Source organism: Alligator sinensis, unplaced genomic scaffold, assembly GCF_000455745.1.
Source record: "Alligator sinensis unplaced genomic scaffold, ASM45574v1 scaffold628_1, whole genome shotgun sequence".
NCBI lineage: Eukaryota > Metazoa > Chordata > Crocodylia > Alligatoridae > Alligator > Alligator sinensis.
Genome location: NW_005841873.1, coordinates 2,728,069 through 2,750,846, shown reverse-complemented (window position 1 = coordinate 2,750,846; position 22,778 = coordinate 2,728,069). Strand labels below are relative to the sequence as shown.

Below are 22,778 nucleotides of genomic sequence, written 5' to 3'. Positions count from 1 at the left end.
GCCGCGGCAGCAGCAGCAGCATCAGTGCGTTGGCTCGGCTTGTATTCAAGCTAAAAATGATTCATTAGTTGTCTGCAGGGAGGCAGGGTGAAAGAGACGGAGCAAGCAAGCATCATCGGCCATGCAGCAGCTGCCAGAGCCTATGAAACAGCAGTGTTCACACACACACACGCACACAAAGATGGCTTTCCCCTATTTGCCAGTTTCTCTTTCACACGGGATTAGCAAGAGGCAAGTGAGAGCTCGGCAAGGCTGGGTAGCAAAGAGGTGGGGGCAGGAGTTGGGGGGGGGGCAGATTTTATTTTACCTCCAAGTAATGCTATCACAGGACTTCCTCAGTAGGTCATCTGTGGCCTACTGGGACAAACCAATGAACTGTAAATGTGAGCTGTAGTTTTTTTTCCTCTCCCCAGCCTACCATAGAAGACTTAGAAATTCAAATACAGAAGGGCATTAAAGCAGATTACCTGGACCATCCCAACCATGCTGTCTTTTTTCTGTTAAAGAAAACTGCAGCCCACACACACAGGGACACACGCACAAAGGGACACACATCCTTCCACCTCTACTTGTGCAACCAGCAGCTGCCTAGCAACTGGAAAAGAGATGCACTGGAAAAGGAGGGAGGGAGGGAATATTAAAAAAAAAAAAAGAAAAAGAAAAAAGAAAAGTCTTCTTTAAGGCAACCAAAAGCCTTCAACCTGTATTTAAAGGCAAGGATCTCCTGATGCCCATGATCTGAGGGCTTGGGAATTGCATTTGTGCTATAATATAGCCTAATTTTAGCTAGAAGATAGGCCATTTAAGGTTCAATTGTCTAGATAGCACAAGAAGTAATGCTGAGTAAAGCTTTCTGTTATTTCCTTAAAGCACTTAACAGTGCAAGGAAATATACTACTCCCAGGGTACCATTTTATTGAACCCTCCCAAAGCAGCTACAGAAATATACTTCACCATTTAATAATCTTACCCAGTTATCCTAAAAATGAAATGTACCTAAGATTGAGAGAGGCAGTGTTAATTTATCGACTTTTTGCAAAAGCACTTTCTTTTCCTCGAGGCCCTGGGCAAACTGAGTCATGTAGGCAGATTTCCCAAAGGGTTCACCACTCACAATGGGGGCCATATAGCCAAAATGGCTTAACTCCTATTTAGAAATTTAATTAGAAACCAGAGATTATTGTATCAGGCCCACAGTCAGTGCTCTGTTCTTTTTTGAAAAAAGGAAGTGACAGTAGTGGTCCATCTATGGCAGTATTTTAGTTTCCAATAATGGCCAGTACCAGATGCTTCAAAGAAAGGTGTGAGAATCCCAGATTTATATAATCTGTCCTTCCCAACAGGTCTTCTCTCAATTTCTAGTAGCTAAAAACCTGTAAACTTGACTCATGAGGCTGAATATCCTTTCCAAAATGCCTTAGTGTTAATTATTCAGGGATGTATTTGGTAGCCGTGTTGGTCTGAGGCAAAAAGAAATGCAAAAATCTAGAACTCTCGGTTCAAAAATACCTTTTATTAGACCAACTGAGAAACTGCAAAAAAAATCTTTTTCTGCAAGCTTTTGGGCTCAAAGGCCCTTCATCAGGCTCAGGGAAAATTAAAGATGGTAAAAAGATAATATTTTTGCAATTTCCTAGTTGTCCTAATAAAAGGTGTCATTTCTGAACCAAGAGATGTTTGCTTTTTTTTTTTTTTTTTAGTGTTAATTACTATAACTCTAAATATTCTTGTTATCCTAATATCTTTCATTTCTACCCAGGAGAACTTTTACAATCTTTTCTCCAATGCCTGATGAAGAGTGTTTGTGCCCAAAAGCTTGCAATTAAAGACATTTTTTTGCAAAAATCTTGTTGGTCTAATAAAAGATATCATCTCTACTATGAGTCCTGATTGCCCATTATCCTAACAGGCATCCAAATCCTTTTTTTTTCAATCTTGCTAAATTTTTAGTTTCAAGAGCTCCCCATGGCAACATGTTTCAGTGTAGTGTATGTTGTGTAAAAAACATTTCCATGTATTGATTTGAAATTAAATTAATATTTGGTCCAAAGTGTTACAACAGGAGGTACTGATTGCTGAGTACTTCTGAAAAAGCTAGCTCCTATTATGGGTATTAAGCAATAAAAAACTTGGCCCTCAATTGTCTGAAAATTTAGCTATGGACTGAGGCTGAGATTTTCAAAATGTCCTAGAAACTAGGTGCTTTATTTTGGGTGCCCAAGTTGATGCAGGAGCTGTTTTTCCAGAAAGGGGCTCTGAAACCCAGGCCTCTTCAAGGCATGCTAGATTGAGCACCTGAAATAATAAAGTACCCAAACCTCAGAGTTATTTTTCTAAATATTGGCCAAAGTGTCTTGCCCAAGGTCAGCAAGTCAGTAGGAGAGGAAGGGAAAAAAGCATTGAAAGGAAGGTATGGGGTCTTCTTTTATGAACCACATACCCCGTCTCTCCAGATAACATGGATTAGAATAAGGCCCTGGAAACAGCCTTGCTTCTCTTACCAGTTTGTATCATGGATTGTGCAGGTTTCAAAGAAAGACCTACTGAGTTGTGTCTACACAGCAGATTTTCTTTCCCAGCGCAGCCACATTCGAGTCTGAGTCTCTACACCAGCGATTCTCAATCAGGGTGTTAGGACAACCTGGAGTGCCCTGAGATCCTTTGAAAAGGGCCTCAGGATGTAAGGAAATAAGTGAGGTGTGAGGAGATAAGCAACTAAGTGTAGGTTCAGGCTTGTCCTTGCTTAGCCAACCTCCCACTTCCCAGCCCCACTGCAAGGAGATAAGCACCATAATATATAAATTAGTTTTTGAAACTGGGTTCCACGCACTTGCAAAAGTTATGGAGGGGTGCTGAGTCCAGCAAGGGGTGCCTCGAGTCCCAAAAGGCTGAGGGTAGAGAACAGTGGTTCGAACTGCACTGCCCAGCTGTATGGGTGCCTGCGCTTCTGAGAAAATCACGGTAGCTTTCTCCAAGTGTGGAGGGGCCAACATTTTTGGCAGATGTGCCACAAGTTAGCCCCATGCACTCCCCGAGTGCCACTTGGATCTCTTTCACCCACCCAATCTGCTGCTCTTCTGTCTGCTCCCTGCCCCATCTGCCCCAGTCTGCCATGGTCCATACACACAGAGGCTGCAGGTGTGTGATGATGAGTGTGAGTGCAGGTATGTGTAATGAGATGATTAGTGAATAGAGAACCATGACGATGTGGAATGCAGCAGCAGCAACACAATGCCTCTTCCAGCCCTGTGCTGGCCGAACCAGTTATGCAAACTTTGTATATGCCGAGCTTTATGACCAAAACAGAAGTTTGCCAAATCCATTATAGGGAAGCAATATCCATGGAGAACTAGCTGTCAGGAGCTGGGTTATATGTCATGTCATTATGTTTGAAGCCCCGGACCTTACAAATGTCATGTATGTATTGTGTAGTGTAATGTATTGTGTACATTGCAAATGCAAGCTGAATGTGCAACAGAAGGGGGGCAACCCTACAGAGTCCTGCTGGCTGCATGATGGGGACAGAGTCTCTCCTGCGCCTGTGTTAAGACTAAACCAGCTCTCAGATTTTCAGGCCCACTTCACACGTTAAAGCCCAGAGCCAGACTGCTCCAATCTCAATGCTTAGCAAACTGCAGCAAGTAGGGGGTTGCGGCAGACTCTGCATGCAGCACTCCCCTGCCACATTCCCCTCAGGGATAACTTGACATCCTCCCCCTGGCTCCTAACCCCAGGCTGTGGCTCTCTTCATATTCTAATAGCCCAGCAGCTTCCCCACTCCTGGACAGGCATCGGTCAGGGAAGAGGTGGTGAACCAGCATTCCCGTGGCTCTCAGCTCTTACCACAGAGTCTGCATTCAGAGCAAACAAAGTCTTTTGGCTCAGATCAAGCATCAGTTTCTTGGCCTCTGGTGGGCTAAGATCAAGTGGGGGCATCCAAATCCTAAGACCTCCAGGCTTGGGCCTGCACACAGGATTCCTGCCAATGGATTTGGGAGTAGCTGAAGTCCCAGGGTGAGAGCCTGGGGTGAAGGATGCTCACCGCTGGTAGCACCACACGTGGTGTTGGGAATGATTGAGTTCTGCCCACGCAGTCGATACAGAACAATTTAGTTCTGCTCATTCGATCTGATTTGGAACCAATTCGGCTGATTTGACCTGGAGCACGAAATATATTAATTAAAAAACAAAAACAAAAAAACCCTCAAAACCAGTCTCCATCCAGGACCTGGGTCCTGTAGCTAGAGGCATTTGCAAGCCACTGCAACCAACAGGACTTTCGGCCCTTCCTCTACCTGCTCAGGTTGCTTTTCCTGGTGATGCGGCCAAGTCTCAAGGCAGGGCAAGGGCAGAGGGCTCTGGCTGCCCCCAAGTTTCCTTCAGCTACAAGTGCCAAACTGCTTCTTAAAGGGGCAATCCTGGTGTGTTCTGGGTCCGCCCCACCCTGCCAGGCAGCCCCAGGCATTTGTCATCAGATTACACACCTTTTACTCACCAAATGAATGGTGCAAAGAGTCCTTACCGGGCTTGAGCATTTGGCCTTATAGTTGAATTTCCCCTCGCAAGGATTCATTTATAAGGGTTTCCTCTGGCCTCAAAAGTCATGGGCTCCACTACTAGTTTATTATGCTTTGTTTCTTTGATTTATATGCTGCCCTGCTCAACCAATGCTCAGGGCGGCTCACAATAAGAAAACAGAATAATTAAAAAAATAAGATACCTTAAAAAACAGGCGACACACCAGCTCTGTACCAGGCAGCACAAACTGCATGACAGGCACCTTGCAATTTGTGCCCAACCCTGGCAAAGCCAAACCAAGAAAACCCTATGAAGTAGCAATTGTGTGCACATGTTATACAACACACCAAGCATGCATAACACTCTGCAAGTCCCAGCTCTTGTCTTGTCTGAGAAAATTAAGGGCCCGAATCCCACTGAATTTCATCCTCCTTTCTTTCACTAGGGGATCATTGCAGTCATCATGTGTCCGGTGACTTCTCAGACTAAGATTTTTGTGATAAAGGAACTGAAAATCCCAGCCACAGAAGCATAAAAGAAGTCAGCACCCAACTGTCTCTGAAGTCTGGCTTGAGAATTTTCTTCTGAGGTTTCTATATGTGTAAATGAAATGTAATTATAATATGAGCTGTGCATATGTTAGTAATTCAACTCACTATTTTCAAATTCAGGCAGTAGAGCTTTGCTGCTGGGCTACTTCAGATAAATAACTATAACCACTGTTTAGTCTTGTAGGTATAGGAGACACAAAAACCTACAGCATGAATGATATTTTAGTCCTCTTTCCATGTGTAAGAGATGAACAAGAATATTTAAAGCGAGTAAAACTCACTTACCTTCACATGTCTTTTCTTTGGTTGCCAGAAAGTGCTTATATTTAGATGGGTATCCTTATATAAAAGGATATGTGCCAACTTGAAATTTAGGTTGAGTAATGGATTGAGGGTCAGATGTAGATACTAATGCTAAATTACTCAGTGCTCAAAGGTGGGTTGTTCTCTGGATGGTTCTCTTTTTCTTCAGCTGTGAAGTCTGAATCCAGTTGAGAATGTCCTTAAAGTCTGAAGATGTCTGGATCTTAGATTGAACCTCTCTCTAGTTCAGACTGGCAGAACATGTTAGAGGCATTGGAAACATTGCAGTTTTTAGGGCGCCTATATATGAATGCGGAGGCTGCCCTGACGCACTGGAATTCCAGCACATTGGAGCAGACTTAATTAATCAAGTGGACTGGAGAGTAGCAATTGCCACGCTCCAGCCCCCATGCTTAAAAATGGTAGCAGGGACGCTTCAATCAAAGCTCGTCAAATGACCTTTAGTTCAAGCACCCCCAGCAGACTTTTTAAGCGAGGGGATGCCGATAAAGGAGAAGCAGCAGTGGTTTAATTAGAGCAGCTCTTGGAGTCGCTCTAATTAAAGCCCCCCCTCCCGCCGCTTTCTTGCCACCCACCCAAAAGTGCCCTAAGTTTTTAATTATATGAACAAAGTAATCCTGCTTTGCAGCAGGGGAAGTTTAGATGGGATACTAGGATGAACTTTTTCATTATGAAGGTAGTTACGCATTACAACAGCCTACCCAGAAAAGTTGTAGAATTTCCATCCTTGCAAACTGCTGAGAGCAGATTGGACACGCACTTTATTTGGGATGATTTTTAGTCAGAGATGATCCTGCCTTGACCAGGGGGCTAGACTAGATGACCTGCTGAGGTCCCTAGCAGACGTACTTCCCTATGATTCTTCAATGCTAACACCAAACCTATTTTAAAAACTGTAAACGGTGATATACTGTCTGGTGTATACATCTGTTGTGTAATAAAGATACATATTACAAAAAATAATCTTATGTTACTTTTCCAAATTGCCACACCCTTGACTTTTTATGGGTATTAAAATAATTAATTACATATGCATATAAAAACCGATCAGTTCTACAATACTGATCACAAACATGCCCTTTGTGATCAGTAACCATTTAGAAACATAAACCAAAGTTTAAAAAAAAAAAAACTTAATGTAGTCAATTTTCTACTTCCTGCCAGATAAGAACCCACAAAACAAGTTATTGGAGCCATAAGATATGAAAACGCTACTAACGTAAATAATTTACTATTTATCTAGCACTCTATAGGATGAGCTCTGCCAAGCGTCAATATGAAATGCTAAGAAACATCATTGCTATTAGAGTTTTACAATTCTAGGTACTGAGAGGCAATTCTGAAGAAGGCTGTTTCAGCTCCCGGCCGCTTATGCAATATAAGTCTGGAAAGTGCTATCTAAACATTCACCTGCATTCATATTCATAGCCATTTTTTAATCCTTCCACAAACTGAGACCATTAATCAAAATACATACATAGGGCTGATATTCTTCTAATTTAACCTAGCCAATTCAGAAGCAACCTCACTGAACTCCATGGAGTTACAATGGCATAAGTCAGAGGACAATATGCTGCTACTATTCAGATTCCTCTTAGCACAACGAAGTAAGATTAAAAAAAACAAACAAGGGAAGAACTCACCTTGCTAGTTGACAAAATACACGCAGGGCCTCCCGTTGAGATGAAGGACAGCTGCCTCTGAAGCCACAACAGCTCCTTCTGAGACTGTTTCAATAAATCCTCCATATCGCTTGGTTTTTGACCCACTAGCCCTTCCTGCAGAAGGAAAGTTTTCTTTAGTAAGCAGTTCTTTAAGTACACAGCACGGGTAAGGTACAATTGTGTCACTTCTGAATTTCTAGATCAACCGCAATATCAGCAAACGCAAACTATTAATATTTATACATTTGAGCTATAATTAAATTTAGGAGTGAAAAGGGGAAAAAGTGTTTCTACTACACACACACGCACACACACACACATATATACATACGTACACACACACACACACACACACACACACACACACCATGCACACAAGTTGCTTTTATATCATAGGCAGTCTTGCAGCTGGACAGCCTTCATTTAAGATACAAAGATTGTTTGATACAAAAAATGCAGAAAGCGCAGAATATTGGAAGTTTTCCTTGCTTAATTTAGTGATCATCCCTATCATAGGCTTCTGGCGCCTAAAAACTTGATCCATTGTTTCAGACTAAGTAGCTCAACCTCCTAATGATCTTCTAATGCCCTAATGCCTTCTAATTAAAGAGGGTGATTCAATTTGCAGTGGCCATTTAATTAGGCTAGGGATTGTGATTCCTCTACATGGAAGGACAGCATTCAGGAATTGGTTAGGCTGCCAGGAAAAGCTTTGGGAAAGCTGTGGTTCAGTTCAGTAATGCAAAACAAAACAGAAAAGAGCAGGAAAATGTAGAAACATAAATCAAGATGGCTGGTTCAGCGACCTTTAATCTGTGTTCTGAACCTAGTGGAAGGGATCGTCCCTCCTACAGTAGGGGCAGGCAAAACATGGCCCTTGGGCCACATCCAGCCTACCAGGCCATTCTCTCCAGCCTGCAGGGCCCCTCCAGAAAGCAATTACTACCAGACCGCATGGGCCCTCTGAAAGCTGTGTCCCATGTGGAGGCACCGAGCATGATGGCACATGACTAGACAGCTGATAAGTGGGGAGGCTATCTCCTGCCTTCAGCAGGGAGGGGCAGGAGGGGGGCTTATAGGTGGGTATGTGTCCCCTTGCCAAGGCACACAGCCCCTGCCACCAGCAGAAGCAGCAGCAGCAGGTGGCAGGCCCTAAGGTCTTTGGCCCACTGTAAGCAGATTCCCACAGCGGTGCACAGCTCCAGCTGAATCACAGGAGCTACAACTGGCAGCCTGGAGCCAGCCTGCTGGTGCATGCCTTCTAACTGGACCGGGTTGGCTCTGTGCAAGCACGTGGAGCTCTTCACACTGCAGGCAGGAGCTGTGCACCATCAGGCTGGGCCATCTCCGTGCCTCCACGTGGGACTTCCAGCACTCCAGTGGGGATCTGCACGTGGAGGCAAGGAGCCCACCTGCTCCAATGGCACACAACTCCCTGTGGCTCCTGTTCTGTGCACCATCGGGCCAGGTGGGCTCCATGCCTCCATGTGCGGCTCCTTACTAGAGTACTGGAAGTCCCACATGAAGGCACGGAGACAGACCAACCTAATGGCACATGGCTCCCGCCTGTAGTGCTGGGAGCCCCTCCGGTTTGAAGGCATGCACCAGCAAGCCAGCTCCATGCCACCATGTGCAGCTCCTGGGATTGAGCCAGATTGTGCCGCCAGGGGTTCTGCTTGCTGCAGGCCAGGAGTGCCCTGAGGACCCACCGCCTGCTGCTGCTGCCATCAGTGGCAGGGACCGTGCGCCATGGGGAGGACCCACAAATACTCTCCCCCCCCACCCACAAACACCCACCCCCACATACTCCCACCCCCACCCCCCACAAACACCCACCCATACCCATACCCCTTCATAAATCCCACACACAATATACAGCTACTCCTCGCTTAAAGGTCATAGTTACATTCTTGAAAAATGCGACTAAGTGAAACAATGTTAAGCAAAACCAATTTCCGCATAAGAATTAATGTAAATAGGGGGGGTTAGGTTCCAGGGATTTATTTTTTTTTGCCAGACAAAAGACATTGTATACATATACAGTATAAATTTTAAATAATTTTAAACAAACCATTTAATACAGGTATAAGTTTTAAATCACTTATACAATCACACCGAGTTAGAGATCTTCAGGGAATACCTGTACCGACACAACGTAAACAACAATGGCTGCCACGCTGAAGTGGGAGTGTCGTTTGGCTCACGTCACAAAGTAGTTACTTACTAGCAGGTGGCGGCCAAACAATGTTATAACCGAACATTGCGTGACTTTAAACGAGTATGTTCTCCAATAGATCAGCAACATAATAACGAAACAATGATAACAGACGTTAAGTGCGGAGTTACTGTACAAGAGTAAGACTTTATTTTGGGCTATTATGCAATAACCTCTACATACACTATGCAAACACATGTAAATCAGTACAAAAATATTTTTTTAAGTAAAATTAAAATATGTTATAGTAGATGTTTGATTTTTAGTATACGATTTGTTTTTGGTTTTTTTCTGGTTCCAAATGGGAAACTCCCCTCCCAAAAGGAGTACTTCCAGGGGTAAGCGGTGGGATGGGGGGCAAGAAGGGGACTTCTGGTCACAAAGGTCAGGGGTTAGGAGTGGGACTCCTGGTCCCAAGATGGCGATCAGGGGGCAGGGCACCTGTCAAGAGGCAGGGCTACCCTTGCAGACCTCAACAGCTCACCAAAAGTCATTAAGCGGCCCTCCAGCTGAAATAATTCCACCCCCCCCGCGTCCTACAGTGTGCGACTGCGTATCGACATCACTGATTTTACGACAGATTGTGAAATGCAGAGCAGACAGTTTGTTCATCGAGCATTATTTGGAGAAGTGTTTTGTAACCATTTGTTAAGAGAACACCAATTAAAAACTACAGAAACACCAAACAAGCCAAAGGACAAGCACATCACTATAATGAAAGCTTGAACCTAAAAGCCAACCGAGAAGGGTTGCGAATTCAATTTAGGTAGCCCTTGACCAAGCTTGCAAAATACTTACTGTCAAGGGGCTTCCGTCTCTTTTGTTGCCTTTGCTTTAGTTAACCACAGTATTATAGTCTGTATTAAAAATCATCACCTGTTTAAATACGAAGCTGTATCTGCACTTCCCCAGAGTTTCGAAACACTTTGATTTGGTTTATGTTGCCATCTTGAACAAATGAGGACACTTAGCTTCTAGGTGTGAAGACTGGGTCAGCATAAAAAAATTGCAGACATAATAAAGAAATGTCCCACTCTCTAAAAGTGGCAGTACCATTGCCCCAAGTTGTTCATATGCAAATTGGAATTCATAGCCAATTTTAAATTACGCAGTTGTGACCCAGCATTTATGGCTGCATTTGTGTATATAAGAGAATGAGAGATAGGACAGAATATTTATGTTCTCTGCTATACTACTATAGTCCTTACCTTGAGGGCAATGGCATAAAGGTGCTTTTGAGAAAGGGGGGGACCAAAGTTAGATGGTTTTGAACAAGAAAATCCCAACATATAAGAGAATATTCTGAGATATATGCTGAATGTTTGACTTTTGAGTATCCAGGCTTTATTTTTCTGGATACACCATGCCACCTTCCATCCACTTCTTGGGCCTCCTCCATTACTGCTTCTGCAAAATTTAACATCACTGTTCTAAGAGTCCTTCCTGTTTTATCATTTGATGGCATCCTCAATCAATGTGTTATCTATTTATACTGGATTGTAACCTCCTCAAGCAAAGACCTTGCTGTCTTATTCGACTGTGAACTGCCAAGCATACATATGGTGCTACATCATGCAGAATAACAGAACAGAGCATCCCACATCCCTGTGAAACAGGGAGTAGGCGAGTTTGTCCAGGCCCCCTACTCCCCAAACTAGTTTTCAAGCAGCATGTTTTGCCTCCCCCACAGCTTCATGCTCAAGGTGCACAGTCAGTAAAAAGCAGAAAAGGGTTTTACATAAATAGAAAAGCAAACAGCTTCCTTCTGCCTGCCTAAAGTGTTGGTCTCCTGCCAATGGTATCATGAACAGGGCACAGGCCTGGAAGTGAGGACACATGGTTTATACAGTGCGCCTCTGCCACTGACCTGCCCTGCGACTCTGACCCTTGGTCATGTCTACATAGATAGTAAGTTATTTGGGGCAGAGTCCATCTCTCACTATGTGTCTGTGCAGCTCCTAGCATAAAGGGCTTTTAATTTCATGTGGGGCCTCTCAGCACTACTGTCACAAAAACCTCTCAGCAAAGAACTAACTCCCTGCCTAACACTAAAAGACGGGGTCTGTACCTTTCGTCATAGCCCCAAGAAACAACTTTGATTTATCTGGCTTTATAATCCTCCTTTCCAGTTTAATAGTTCACCAGAATAATTGGGCTTTAGTAGTAGAAATGAATTTATATTTACCCTCAGGCAGCCCAGTCGGTTTTTGAGCTCCTCGCACTCGACTTGCAGCAGTCGGATTTCCAGGTCTTTTATGCCTTGAGACGGGTTGTTAATACTTGGCAGCTGCAGGGCCTTTATGTTGACTGCACGTATTTTCTGCTTTAGGGGAAATCTTTTGATGGTATTTCTTCCGGTGGTGGTGGTGGTGGATGATGCGGGAGCCAAAGGGCTTTTGTCCTGGTAGAAAGACAGACACATTGCTTATGATGACATTGCCAGGATCCAGTGAGGTTTGCTGGAGCTATTTCTGGGGGAGGGAGGAAAGTGGAGTTTCAATTTCTTCAAAGTTGGAAAATGTAACACAATTTATTTCACTCCCTCATACTTCAGAAAACTACTCAATAAAGTTTGTGCAAAAACTTTTAATTAAAAAGAACTATGACATAAAACAGCAATGGAAAATTTTAGCTTGGAAGCTGAATTTTACTTTAACAGAAGATTAAACATGGACAACAGCAGGTTCAAATAGAAATTGTTTCGCAACCTTAACTATTGCAGGTGGGTACTACGAGGCACTGATCCAAAGAGCATGGAGATTGACTCGGGCTTGTCCATTAATTTCAGAGCTATATTCAACACAATTACATGTTTATACCTATAGAGGGAATATTGGGGAAAAAAAAGATATCAATATATGCTCAGATACTAAAACACATTCAAAAGTATTTTAGGAAAAAGAATGCAAATTTAGTTTTGCCAGTGCAAATATTCACAAAAAGCTCATTTCACACATGAACATTCACCAAAAAAAATTGAAATTGGAAAAAAAAAAATCAATGTTTTCTGTGACTGTTCATGTACTGTGTGAATGCGGTGTCCAAGAAGCAGCACTTACTCAAAAGCTACAATCTTTACAAATGCCCAGCCGAGGTAGATGGAATCCACACACCGAGCGACAGTGGCTCAGAGATTTGGAAGTCAATAGCTGATGCCATACAAAAGAGACAGAAAATTTTACATTGGCATGAGTTTACATCTGGAATGCTACACCAAAACATCATCACCTTAGGAGTAGAGACTGAATGCTCAAAGCAAGTTACTCATGACCATTGCACAGAATTAGAAACTGTGAGACTGGATGAGAAGCCTAAGGACAGGAAATGTGGGTGATGAGAGGAGAGAAGGGAAACCAGAGGGAGAAGGAAAAAAGGATAGATTTAATAGGAATCCAGGAGATTCCCCGTGAGAAAATAAATAGTCTTTACAATGGGGTCTGATTTGTGTGCAGAAAGTAAGGTAAGGGGGCCACACATGAAACCGAAGCGAGAAAACATTAAAATTAAATAGCTGCTTGCTGAGTGAGCACTGTCCATCCCCTGTACACAATGAGACTGTGGTCTCGTAGAAAATGCAATCATTCAATTAAATACTGTATTATAATTAATCCGTATGAGGTGGCTAAACTAACATTGATCAGGCAACCTTAATGCTGGCATCTCCTAACTCTGGAGTGTTTTTCTTGGCAAGTTTATAATGTCCTTTTAGGAATTCTCCATGTGCAATTATCTCTATAAAAGGCAAGATTAAACACTAAATCTTATTTCAACTAGAAACAGCTAAAGTTTTTATAAAATCTATTTCTTGTTAACATAAGGTCTAAATAAGGCTGCACACCCATGCTCAAAAGATCTGCATTTGACCTAATTTAGATTAGTCTCTTGTTTTAAACTTCATGTTGCAGCTGTGTGATATTTATTTAAAAAAAAAACAACAACAGTTGGGTAACATTTATTTTTGGGATGTGGAGGTTTCTTGTCTATTTTAAACCAAACTAATCGTAGTCATTTGAATTTTTTGTTAATGCCTATAATCTTTCTGCATGCTTATTACATTTAACCTAGCTCATTCCAGAGTATCAACCTAAACTTGTGACATTCAATTATGTAAATCCTTTAAAAAAATCTGTATTAGAAATCAGTTCACATCCTGAAATCCTCACTCACTCAGAACTATCATGAAAATTAATGGCACTGTTGATTAGGTAAAGACAGCAGAATTTAGCTCTTTCACCTGAGATGCTGACAAACCAGAATTTTCAAAAGAAATTCAACTTGCCTGTGCCAAGAATACTACAGCACTGTTAGGGCATACTTTGCACCTCAAGACCAAAGCTGGATTCACTGAAATAGCAACACCAAACACAGCACTGGCATGGAGCAGATTAAACACTTTTTCCTAGAGTGACTAGTTAATTGGTTTCTGCAAACCCAGTAAGCAAAGTGAGGCCCCAATATTCAATGAGATCCCAGTGAGTACATAGCAATTCATCACCAAACTCCACATGGCTGACAAGATAGGCACTAGGGCTGTGCGAAACTCCGGTCCCCGATTCAATTTGGCAGAGATTCGGCCCAATTCGGTGGCCAAATCTCCAAATCCGAATCAAATCAAAGAACCCTTTAATCTCTCTGAATTGAATTGGAACCCTCTGAATCGATTTGGAGAGATTCGGTGATTTGGACATAGAGACAGCTTTAAATGTTTTTTCTACATACCTCTAGGTAGCAGGCGGCGCGTGAATGCTGCAATGCTGGGGTGCATGGAGCATCCCACAAAAGTGTGTGGGGGGAGGGGGTGTCCCCAGCATGCTCAGCAGCAGACCCGGAAGTGGATCAGAAGCACTTCTGGTCCACATCCGGGTCCGCTGGAGAGTGCATGAGGCCCCCACCCACACCTCCCCAGCTCAGCGACTGGTGCCTCCTGGATCTGGGGGGGAAACCGGGGTCCCCCCGTGGCTGATCGCTGAGTCAGGGGGCCGTGGTGGGCCCCCACACACTCCCCAGTGGACCCGAAGTGGTCCGGTCTACTTCTAGGTTCACCACCGAGCACATGAAGGCCCCCCCCCCCTCCTGTGGGATGCTCCAGCCACCCCAGCATTGCAGCATTCACAACCTCGAGTTATGTAGAAAAAAGATTTAAGCTGTGTCTATGTCCAAATCGCTGATTCTCCTAATCAGCATCAAATCTTCAGATTTGACCGAATCGAATCAGGGACAGTGATCTAAATCAACGAATTGAAGCACTATCCCTGATTTGGGCCGAATCCAAATCGAATAGGTTGGCAACTAAAGGGAAAACTGGAGCGGTTTTGAAAATTTTAATTAGAAAAGGTGTTTTAACAAAACTTTTCATAAAGTTATGATTTCCTCTTAGACAGAAATGCCAAACTTTGTTCAGCTCTAGAAAAGACATTCTAGCTTAAGTGGTCTACTTTATAAAAGTTTCATATTAGAAGCTTCTTCCACATCTCTCCAGTCCAGTTCTGAGTGGTACACAGGTGGGGTTAGATTTCTAACAGCAGTACACTGGCCATAATTTATATCTTCCCACTTGAGTACGTGAAATTTTTACTTTTGTCTTTACTGAGAGCAAGGTTGGGCTGACATTAATCACTTTTGAAAACCTCATGGCTGGAACAAGTCAAATGATGGGGGAATGAGAGAGTATTTGTGAGTAAACTTTCCCAGTGAGGTGGCCTCCACTTCTTGGGGGTCATGCTAATTTGCTACTAATGAATAATGAAACAACTAGCATTCACTAGTCACAATGCCTGGGAATACTCCAAAACAGAAGTGAAGTATTAACTTCTTTTTTAAAAAAGTTTCGTCAATCAAATCAGGGAGCAAAGGACAATGCCACGTGACCAATAGAGTACAGGAGGCAACCGTGGATCCTCTGGATCATGGTGTATGCGTCAGAGGTCTAGTCAGCAAGACCTTTAACATATATGCCTTGGCAAGACTATGGAGTGGAGGCTGCCAAAGACCTACCATCCCCACTTTACACCAGAGACAGAATCCAAAGGCCAGACTGAGTCCAGAGGTTCAGTGCCTTGATGGTTATAGCTACTGCCAGGGAGCAGACTGCCTAACACCCCAGCAAGGATGTGTTCCCCTAGCTTTTATCCAAACAAGGAGTACCCACAAGGCAGTGGGAGTTAGGGTTTTGAGACACCCTATACATACCTTAATCTGAAGACTGCAACATTGTGGAATTTTGTAGGAGCTACCCCACCATGAGTAGTCCCAGCACATTGCCACCAGGCCCTCCAGTCGGATGCAGTTTATGGTCATACCCAGGACCCAAGAGCGTACAAATAATTGGTAAATCCAAAGAATTTAAGAAAACATAGAACTTCTTCCATTTGTAGAATTTTTGACTAATCCAATGAATGATACCTGACTAGCCCTGATCACTAGATTATTGCAAATATCACTGAATGCCACATGATGGCACCACAGGGCTGCTCTTGGTTCGCTGCTTCCCTTCCTTCACATACAGCTCTCCTATACCCACCTCTGTCAGCACTTTAATCGTCCCTTTTGCTCTTGCTTTGAGCATCCACCTCAGGGCAGAGTACTTCTAAAGTGCCATCATTTTGAATGAACACTGGCATGTTTTGTCACATCACAAATTCTGCAGTGAGAATTGGCTGTTACACAACTAAACTTTGCTGACTGAGGAACAGGACTGATGCAAATGAAGACCCACTCGGAGGCTAGTGCTGATAGACTACAGTAAAGGATAGCCAGTGGTACTTATATGAACCAGACTCTCCTGTCACCTAACTCCTTGCCTTGTCTCAATGGGTCTACTTGTGGAGTAAAATACCCCTAAGCTTGGACAGTATTGAAATTTAGCCTGTAGTAGGAGACTCATTTGATGGAAGAATATTCTTTGTCATCCAGCATGTTCAGGTGTGAGACTGACGATCTCTGGTCATGATTCCCTTTTATATTGTTCTAGCAAAGCAATATTAAAGACGACTCACTGCAGCTGAGAGTCAAGTCCCTGTAACCAGAGCTTTCCAGATGTCCAGAAAGAGTCGAGTACCAAGCTTAGAGCTTGTCAACATTTTCTCCGAAACAGTTTTTTTGGCTGAAAATGCTGTGTTATTTAGATCACTGTGTTTTGCAAAAATCAAAATACCAAAATTGGTATATGTAGGCATAAAATGGAGAAAGATCTTCAAAATGCTGACGAACCCTATTTTGACATCTATTACATCAAAATATTTTACTTTTTAAAGACTTTTTATTTTGAAACATACTTTACATCAATTTTCAAAAAGTGAAAATTGGGACTAAATATTTATAACTGACCTAAAACAATATGGATCTTTTTTGTTTTGGAATTTGTTTTTGTTTCTTTGGCAAAGCATAATTGAATTTTGGCTTTGTTCTGAATTGGGGCAAAAATCTATGTTGGATCTGTTTTGTAATTAATTCTTAGAAAGAGCAATTTGCTTGTAGTCTGGAGCATGTATACCTTCTGTATTAACCAACATGGTAGCATAGGAACACATCTATAGCGATCCTCATAGAAAAGCCCCTTTATAAAGAAAGCAGTGGTCTGAAACTCAGCATGACGATAATACCAAATTCTCTAAAATGCCTTCCTCCCATGCTCTTCCCAGTGAAAATAAATACATACCAAAACTCTGTAGAGAAAATATTAATTCATAATAGCATGTAGTAAATGGAACTAGTCAGATATTACAGTAGGAGGAATGGTAAGAAAACCTGAAGAATATATGAACAACAGTAAGTAAAACATATCTGCACTTTAACCTTTGAACTGCCAGGTCATAAAACGCATAATGTAAAGCTTTTATCCCTAATATGGAAGATTAACTGATTTCTCCCACATATTTATACTTCTAAGCTGGAAGAGTTTATGATCTTAGAAGCTGCCTAAAATTCTGAACACACACTCAGCACTGTACACCTCTAGTAAAACATGCTCCCCAAACCTGCTATTCTACCCCTGTATATATTATAACAGGAGAACCTACCTCCTTCACCAGAATGGACCTTTTTTATTACCAGCGTGAACAAAACACTTTGTTCTGCATAGAGACTTTCACTGAAAACATCAGTGACACACCGTCCTCTAGTGCTCAGTTCAGTTCTATACATGCAGCAACTATGTTTCACAGGAAGGTGAGATATGGGGTCAAGGAAGGCAACATCCAAGTGTCCAGAAAAACCCATCAGACACATCTGAATAGTGCACGCTTAAATTTTTCACCTTCTAAGTTCAAGGGTTGCTCAGGACTGAGATGCAATGCACAATGAACACTTGGGTCAGGGCGGGCAGAGGAGAATTCAACCTGAAGCTGACTATCCAGTTTATGGGTGTGCAAACATATTGCTTTTAATGTTAGGAAACTACTCACACACACCATTAGTTCCCTTGTTACTATTTTCATTTTGTACCCAGCCAGTGCCTCTAAAGGCATTTCTAAAGGTTGGAGTTTGCTGGCTTTTAAGAGATCCTGGACATATGAGGAACTACCTAGGTACATCCAACCATTTCTGTGATTACCCCACAATGTTCTGGTCATTAAAGCAAAAAGCAGAACTCGTCAAGGTTATCATTCAGGTGTGAATAGGAAAAAAAAATTACTGCCCACATTACAATAACCCAATAACAGAACAGTTGTTCCAATATCAGCTTTCAGGTGACTACTAGCACATGATGAGATTTTAATAATGAAGTCAAAACTAAAATGTGGTATCCAACATTTTTATGACATGGTGACAGGAATACCTGTGTCCCTGGTCATACGAGCTTAGCACTGTTTCGTTACTTTATCTGAACCTCAAAGATGTGTTCTTGCTAAATGCAGCCCAATCTGAACCACACCTCAGGGCATGACTGGTCAAAATCTGGACCCAAATCTGAGTTTTTAATTTTATCCCCAACTTTATCAAAATCTCAGAGTCAAGTCAAAAGTCAAAATCTCAGGCTTACAAACCTAAACAAATGCAAAGACAAAGCAGTGGAGGGATATAATGTGCAAGCAAGGCAAGATATATGCAAGAACAGGGCATTAGCATTCATATTTACTGCTCAGCTTCCTGGCTGTGTGCTCATTTGTCCCTGTCTTTTAGGAACATCAGAACCTCCTCTTCCCTTAAATTGGGATAAAAGGGGAAATGTGAGCAGCAGCCCAAAGGATAATGATGGGTGAAATGACACATTTAGGAAAGGAAGAATCTGGTTCCCTGACAAACGTTCAGCATGTGCAAATATCCAGCTGCGTCCCCCTCCTCGACCACATCACCTACAAGATTTTTTTTTTACGTCAAACTATTGAGTAAACTAAAGTGTGGACTATAGGATAGGGCATCAGCCTGAAATTGAGGGTGTTTAAAATTCAGACCTGAATTTGGAGGCTCAAATCCATTTCCAGTTTGGAGCTACCTTTGACAGTTCTGCTCACGGAGCTGAAAGGACACCGTGTATGATGAACTAAATTCTGTAAACTAACTAATGAAAACCCCTGCTAAATCAGGAGCATTAGATAAAATTATAAATATGGTTTTAAGAAAATGAGTCTTATCAACAAATATGAGTATTTTATGGTAACCTACAGCACCTGCTATTGTAGCCAAACAATAAATTCTAAAGTCAGGTTACGCAGACACTTATGATCCGAGTGACGGGATGATCTAGCACAGTGGTCAGCAATCTACGGCCTGTGGCTTGGATGCAGCCCACAAAGGGATTTTATATGGTTCGCCAAGCCAGGAAGGCAGTGGCACTTGGAAGTGGGGGAAGCAATGGTGGCAGCAGCGGCAGCTGGGTCACGAGCACTGGCCCACCTTTGAAGCAACATGTTCATTCAGCCCCCCATTGCTGAAAGGCTGCCAATCCCTGGTTCAGCAAAGTAAACATCAGAGGATACATGGGTAGCTTCCTGAAATTAAAGTTCTCCATCACTTCTAATTATAAAGTGGACTAAAATACAGCATAGCTCAGCAACAGGCAGATTGAACATATGCTGGTGAGAAAGAGTTCCATAAACGGAGTCTGCTGGGTTACACCTGGTTAAAGGACCGTAGTGTCTGGAGCCAGAAGGCATCCAATAAGACTGTTGAGGATCCCACTGCTTGATTTTGGAATATTAATAGATTCTTACAAATGGAACCTGACGTTGAACTCAAATGAGTAATTCAGTCGTGCAGTTTCCATTCTCCGAAGCAGCTGGTTTTGTCATGAATGAACAGTGTTAGGAAAATTTAATCAAACTGTGAGGAGTTAGATCTGCTAAACCTGTACATAAATATTTAACACACGAGGTCCTATTAAGCTTTTAAAACACTGAGAAAATGTTAGAGCTAAAAAGAAGTTAAGTGTTGCCAAATACCCAAATACATTTTTTTTAAAAGAAGATTTTTAGTGTATGAGGCAGGACTGACAGGCCTGAATAATGAAATCCTCTGTGCTAAGAGGAGGTGGTATCAGGGGAAGCTGCCCCTTTACCGCCATGTCATGTTATTTTAGAAGAACTGTGCTTTAACAGGCAAATAGGAAAGCTCAATCCTTTGCCATGGATTGAGGCAGCAATGGGCAAAGATGAATTCAGCAGCGAGAAAATTAGTGGCTGCAATATAGTGGTATGACAGTGGTTCTTATCTGCTGAGTTAACCCCCTGGCTGCCAACTGCACTGACACCTTACCTTGCAGCACAGCTGGGCATAAGACTGATGAGGGGACTAGAGCTATTGGGACATGCCCCAGTAGCCCCAATGGCTACACCCTGCTCTCCCTGAGCCCTGCTGCACCTGAACCCCACTCCCTCTCCCAAGCACAGTTGATTTCTGTCACCAGCAGTAATGGACAAGAAGGTGGAGTCTGTGGTGAGAAACAGCAGCTGCAATAGGGTGGCACCTGCACTCTGGCACCCACTCTAAATCAGTGCCCAGGGCTCGTGCCCAGCTGCTCACCCACTCCCAGTTATGCTACTGATGACCAGGTGCTTTCTATCAGGCTGCTTTTAGAAGCAACCAATGAATCACATTTGAAACAGTTCACCGTATAAAGGCCTTTTAATACCTACTAAGTGAAGCTTAGGGAAGTTCAAATGTGTGCATCTCTCATCACTAGGTCACATTGATTTTTATCAATCACTGCCAAACACGTTTCTATGGGGAATTTAACGAAAAAAAGCCAATATTTTAAGCATCAAAATGCAAGTTTCTCCATTTTTAAAAATAGAAATGCTATGAAATGTCCTATTTATGAAAAGAATAAATCCAATTCCTCTACATCCTGGAAACACCATTCAGTCAGTGCAACACAATGCAAAAAGAAACGGGACATTTCAGGAATAGGGTATAAATCAAAAAAGTAGTGCCCAGAATTAAGTGCAAAGTGTAGGCACACCAATGGTGAGAAGAGAACTAGACAGAATATGTAGTGTTAGAACAAGTAAGGATTAAAAGGAATAACAACCAAGGACTTTGGAAGTGCTAGGAAATCCCTCTCTCAGAGCACAAGCGAGTCTCTAATGAAAATGGGTCAGGAAGAAACTTTCTCCATGAGCACAGCTGCCTACTGCAGGGTTCCAGGAATCTTTCTATGAAACACAGGGCACTAGCTACTCTCCGAGACATTTTACTGGGCTAGACATACAAAGAGAAGTATTTTTACAGCAATCCATTAAGGGAGTGTTTAAAAAAAAACCCATGTGAAAGTACAGGGCCCATAACTTTGTTGTAAATTTTACCTTGCTCTTCTTGACAGATGTGGAGGCTCTTTTCTCTTTAGTCCTGGCCTCAGGTTTGTGGTTCAGAGGCTTTGCAGAGCTTTCTTTTGCTTTCCTGTTGTCTTTTTTGGGCTATAGAACAAAAATTACAGATCCAGCATTAGAGTACAACAGTATACAATTAAGAACACCCCAAGACTGAGTCAGCATGAACACAACCTGTCATTGCATAGGAAACCACAAGTTTTGGGGAGTGACATTGAAGGGCTAGTGGAAGATATTGGATGTGAAATTCAGTCTAGGGATGAGGACATAAGCTCTTTGTGGCATCTATTTGTTCTGTACTTGTAAAGCACATGGGGGAATTGCTATAGGGCCAGGGTTCCTTGGCAGTACTCTAAATAATAAATAATATTGCCCTTTAGACACCCTCCTTCTACTTACATGGTGCTGCATCTCCCTCAAGATAGTGGGAGAATGCAGTGTGGGTATGAAGAGTCTATATCGAGGTTAAGTAGGACATAGGGTTAAATCAGGGGTGGGCAAAATGCAGCTCGTGGGTCAGATGCGGACCACCAGGCCATTCTATTTGGCCTGTGGAGCCCCTAAAACTTTTGGAAAATTAATATTTATTTGCCCCTGGCTCCCTGTCATTCAGCCCTCGATGGCTTGCCAAAACTCAGTAAGCGGCCCTCTGCCCAAAATAATTGCCCACCCCGGGTTAAACAGTAGCATGTGGGTGAATGACTAAGGACCTCCTCATCAGGATAGCAAGGAGATACCACCTTTTGGCACATGCTCTAGCTGGGATGACATGGCACACGTTCAGGGAGCAGACTCTTGCTGCTATTCAATGCAATATGTTAACGTGCAAAAAATTCAACAGCTCCATCTGTAAACACACTGTGACCTATTCCTAAATTGCACATTATACTTGCCATCCCAATACACTTAATTGCTTTGCTTTTTCATGCTATTCTTACTAAGGGGAAAGACTTGAAAAAGATGTGGCAAGTTACAGAAACCACTGGCAGGATGACACACACACAAATACAAAACTTTGCAGTATCCCAAATCCTGAAAATACCCACTGATGCAACTGAGAATGGAGCATGTGAATTCTGAGTCATACTGGATTGCACTGTAATTTGTAAAAGCACATTGTGTTTGAAATTAGGGTGAGCTTGCTGAAGTCCTTTCCACCTGTTATTCAGGTTGGGATTTAAACCTAAAATGCCAAATATTAGGCATTGAAAATGGTTTAAAATAAACCTGGTTGAATGTAGTATCAGATTTAACTGATTTGGGTCAAACCACCTTATGCAACTTCTGCCCCAGACCCCTTACTCATTTAAGTTAAATCACAGTCCTCCAGCATCCCAGCATTTTGCAGCCCTGGGCTGGGCTGCGCTGTCTGCTCCAGAGAGCAGGGCTGGCCCCATCCTTCTGGTCCCTAGCTAGAGCAGTGAGGGTTGGTTCACTGGCTCACTCACTGGACCCCCCTATGCAAACCCAGGATGTGGTCTGGGGTCAAGAAGGGGGTTAAAACACTCCTTCCCCCACTCAAACTTACTGCTGGCTGTGGCTGTGGATTACAAATCCCAGATAGCACCTGGAAGAAGGAAGAGAAAGTGATGGGCAATCCTGCAGAGTCCTACTTCTGTCATTCTGGACTGCAAATCCCAGAGACCTCAGGGGCAGCAGGAAGAGGAAGTGGACACACAGCCAGAGAGCCAAGCTCTAGCGCTCCCTGGCTTGTGGCTTGAGACCCTGTAGGCACGTGGCT

At 42.9% G+C, this 22,778-nt stretch overlaps 1 protein-coding gene across 19 annotated transcripts in view; it reads right to left on the bottom strand.

The window, feature by feature from the left end:
• Positions 1-22,778, bottom strand: part of RIMBP2 (RIMS binding protein 2) — a 325,140-nt gene that overhangs the window by 285,761 nt on the left and 16,601 nt on the right. For 16 of the 19 annotated variants that reach the window (XM_025195741.1, XM_025195747.1, XM_025195719.1 and 13 more), the window contains 3 exons: positions 21,014-21,124; positions 11,458-11,673; positions 7,037-7,171 (listed from right to left, as the gene is read on the bottom strand). The exons of 1 other annotated variant lie outside the window; for it this stretch is intronic. In XM_025195741.1, coding sequence (XP_025051526.1) covers positions 7,037-7,171; positions 11,458-11,673; positions 21,014-21,124 — 462 coding nt within the window. Of the gene's footprint in view, positions 1-7,036; positions 7,172-11,457; positions 11,744-15,461; positions 15,530-21,013; positions 21,125-22,565; positions 22,585-22,778 lie in introns of those variants that run through there. 2 more of the 19 variants (XM_025195771.1, XM_025195759.1) reach the window with 2 other exon arrangements.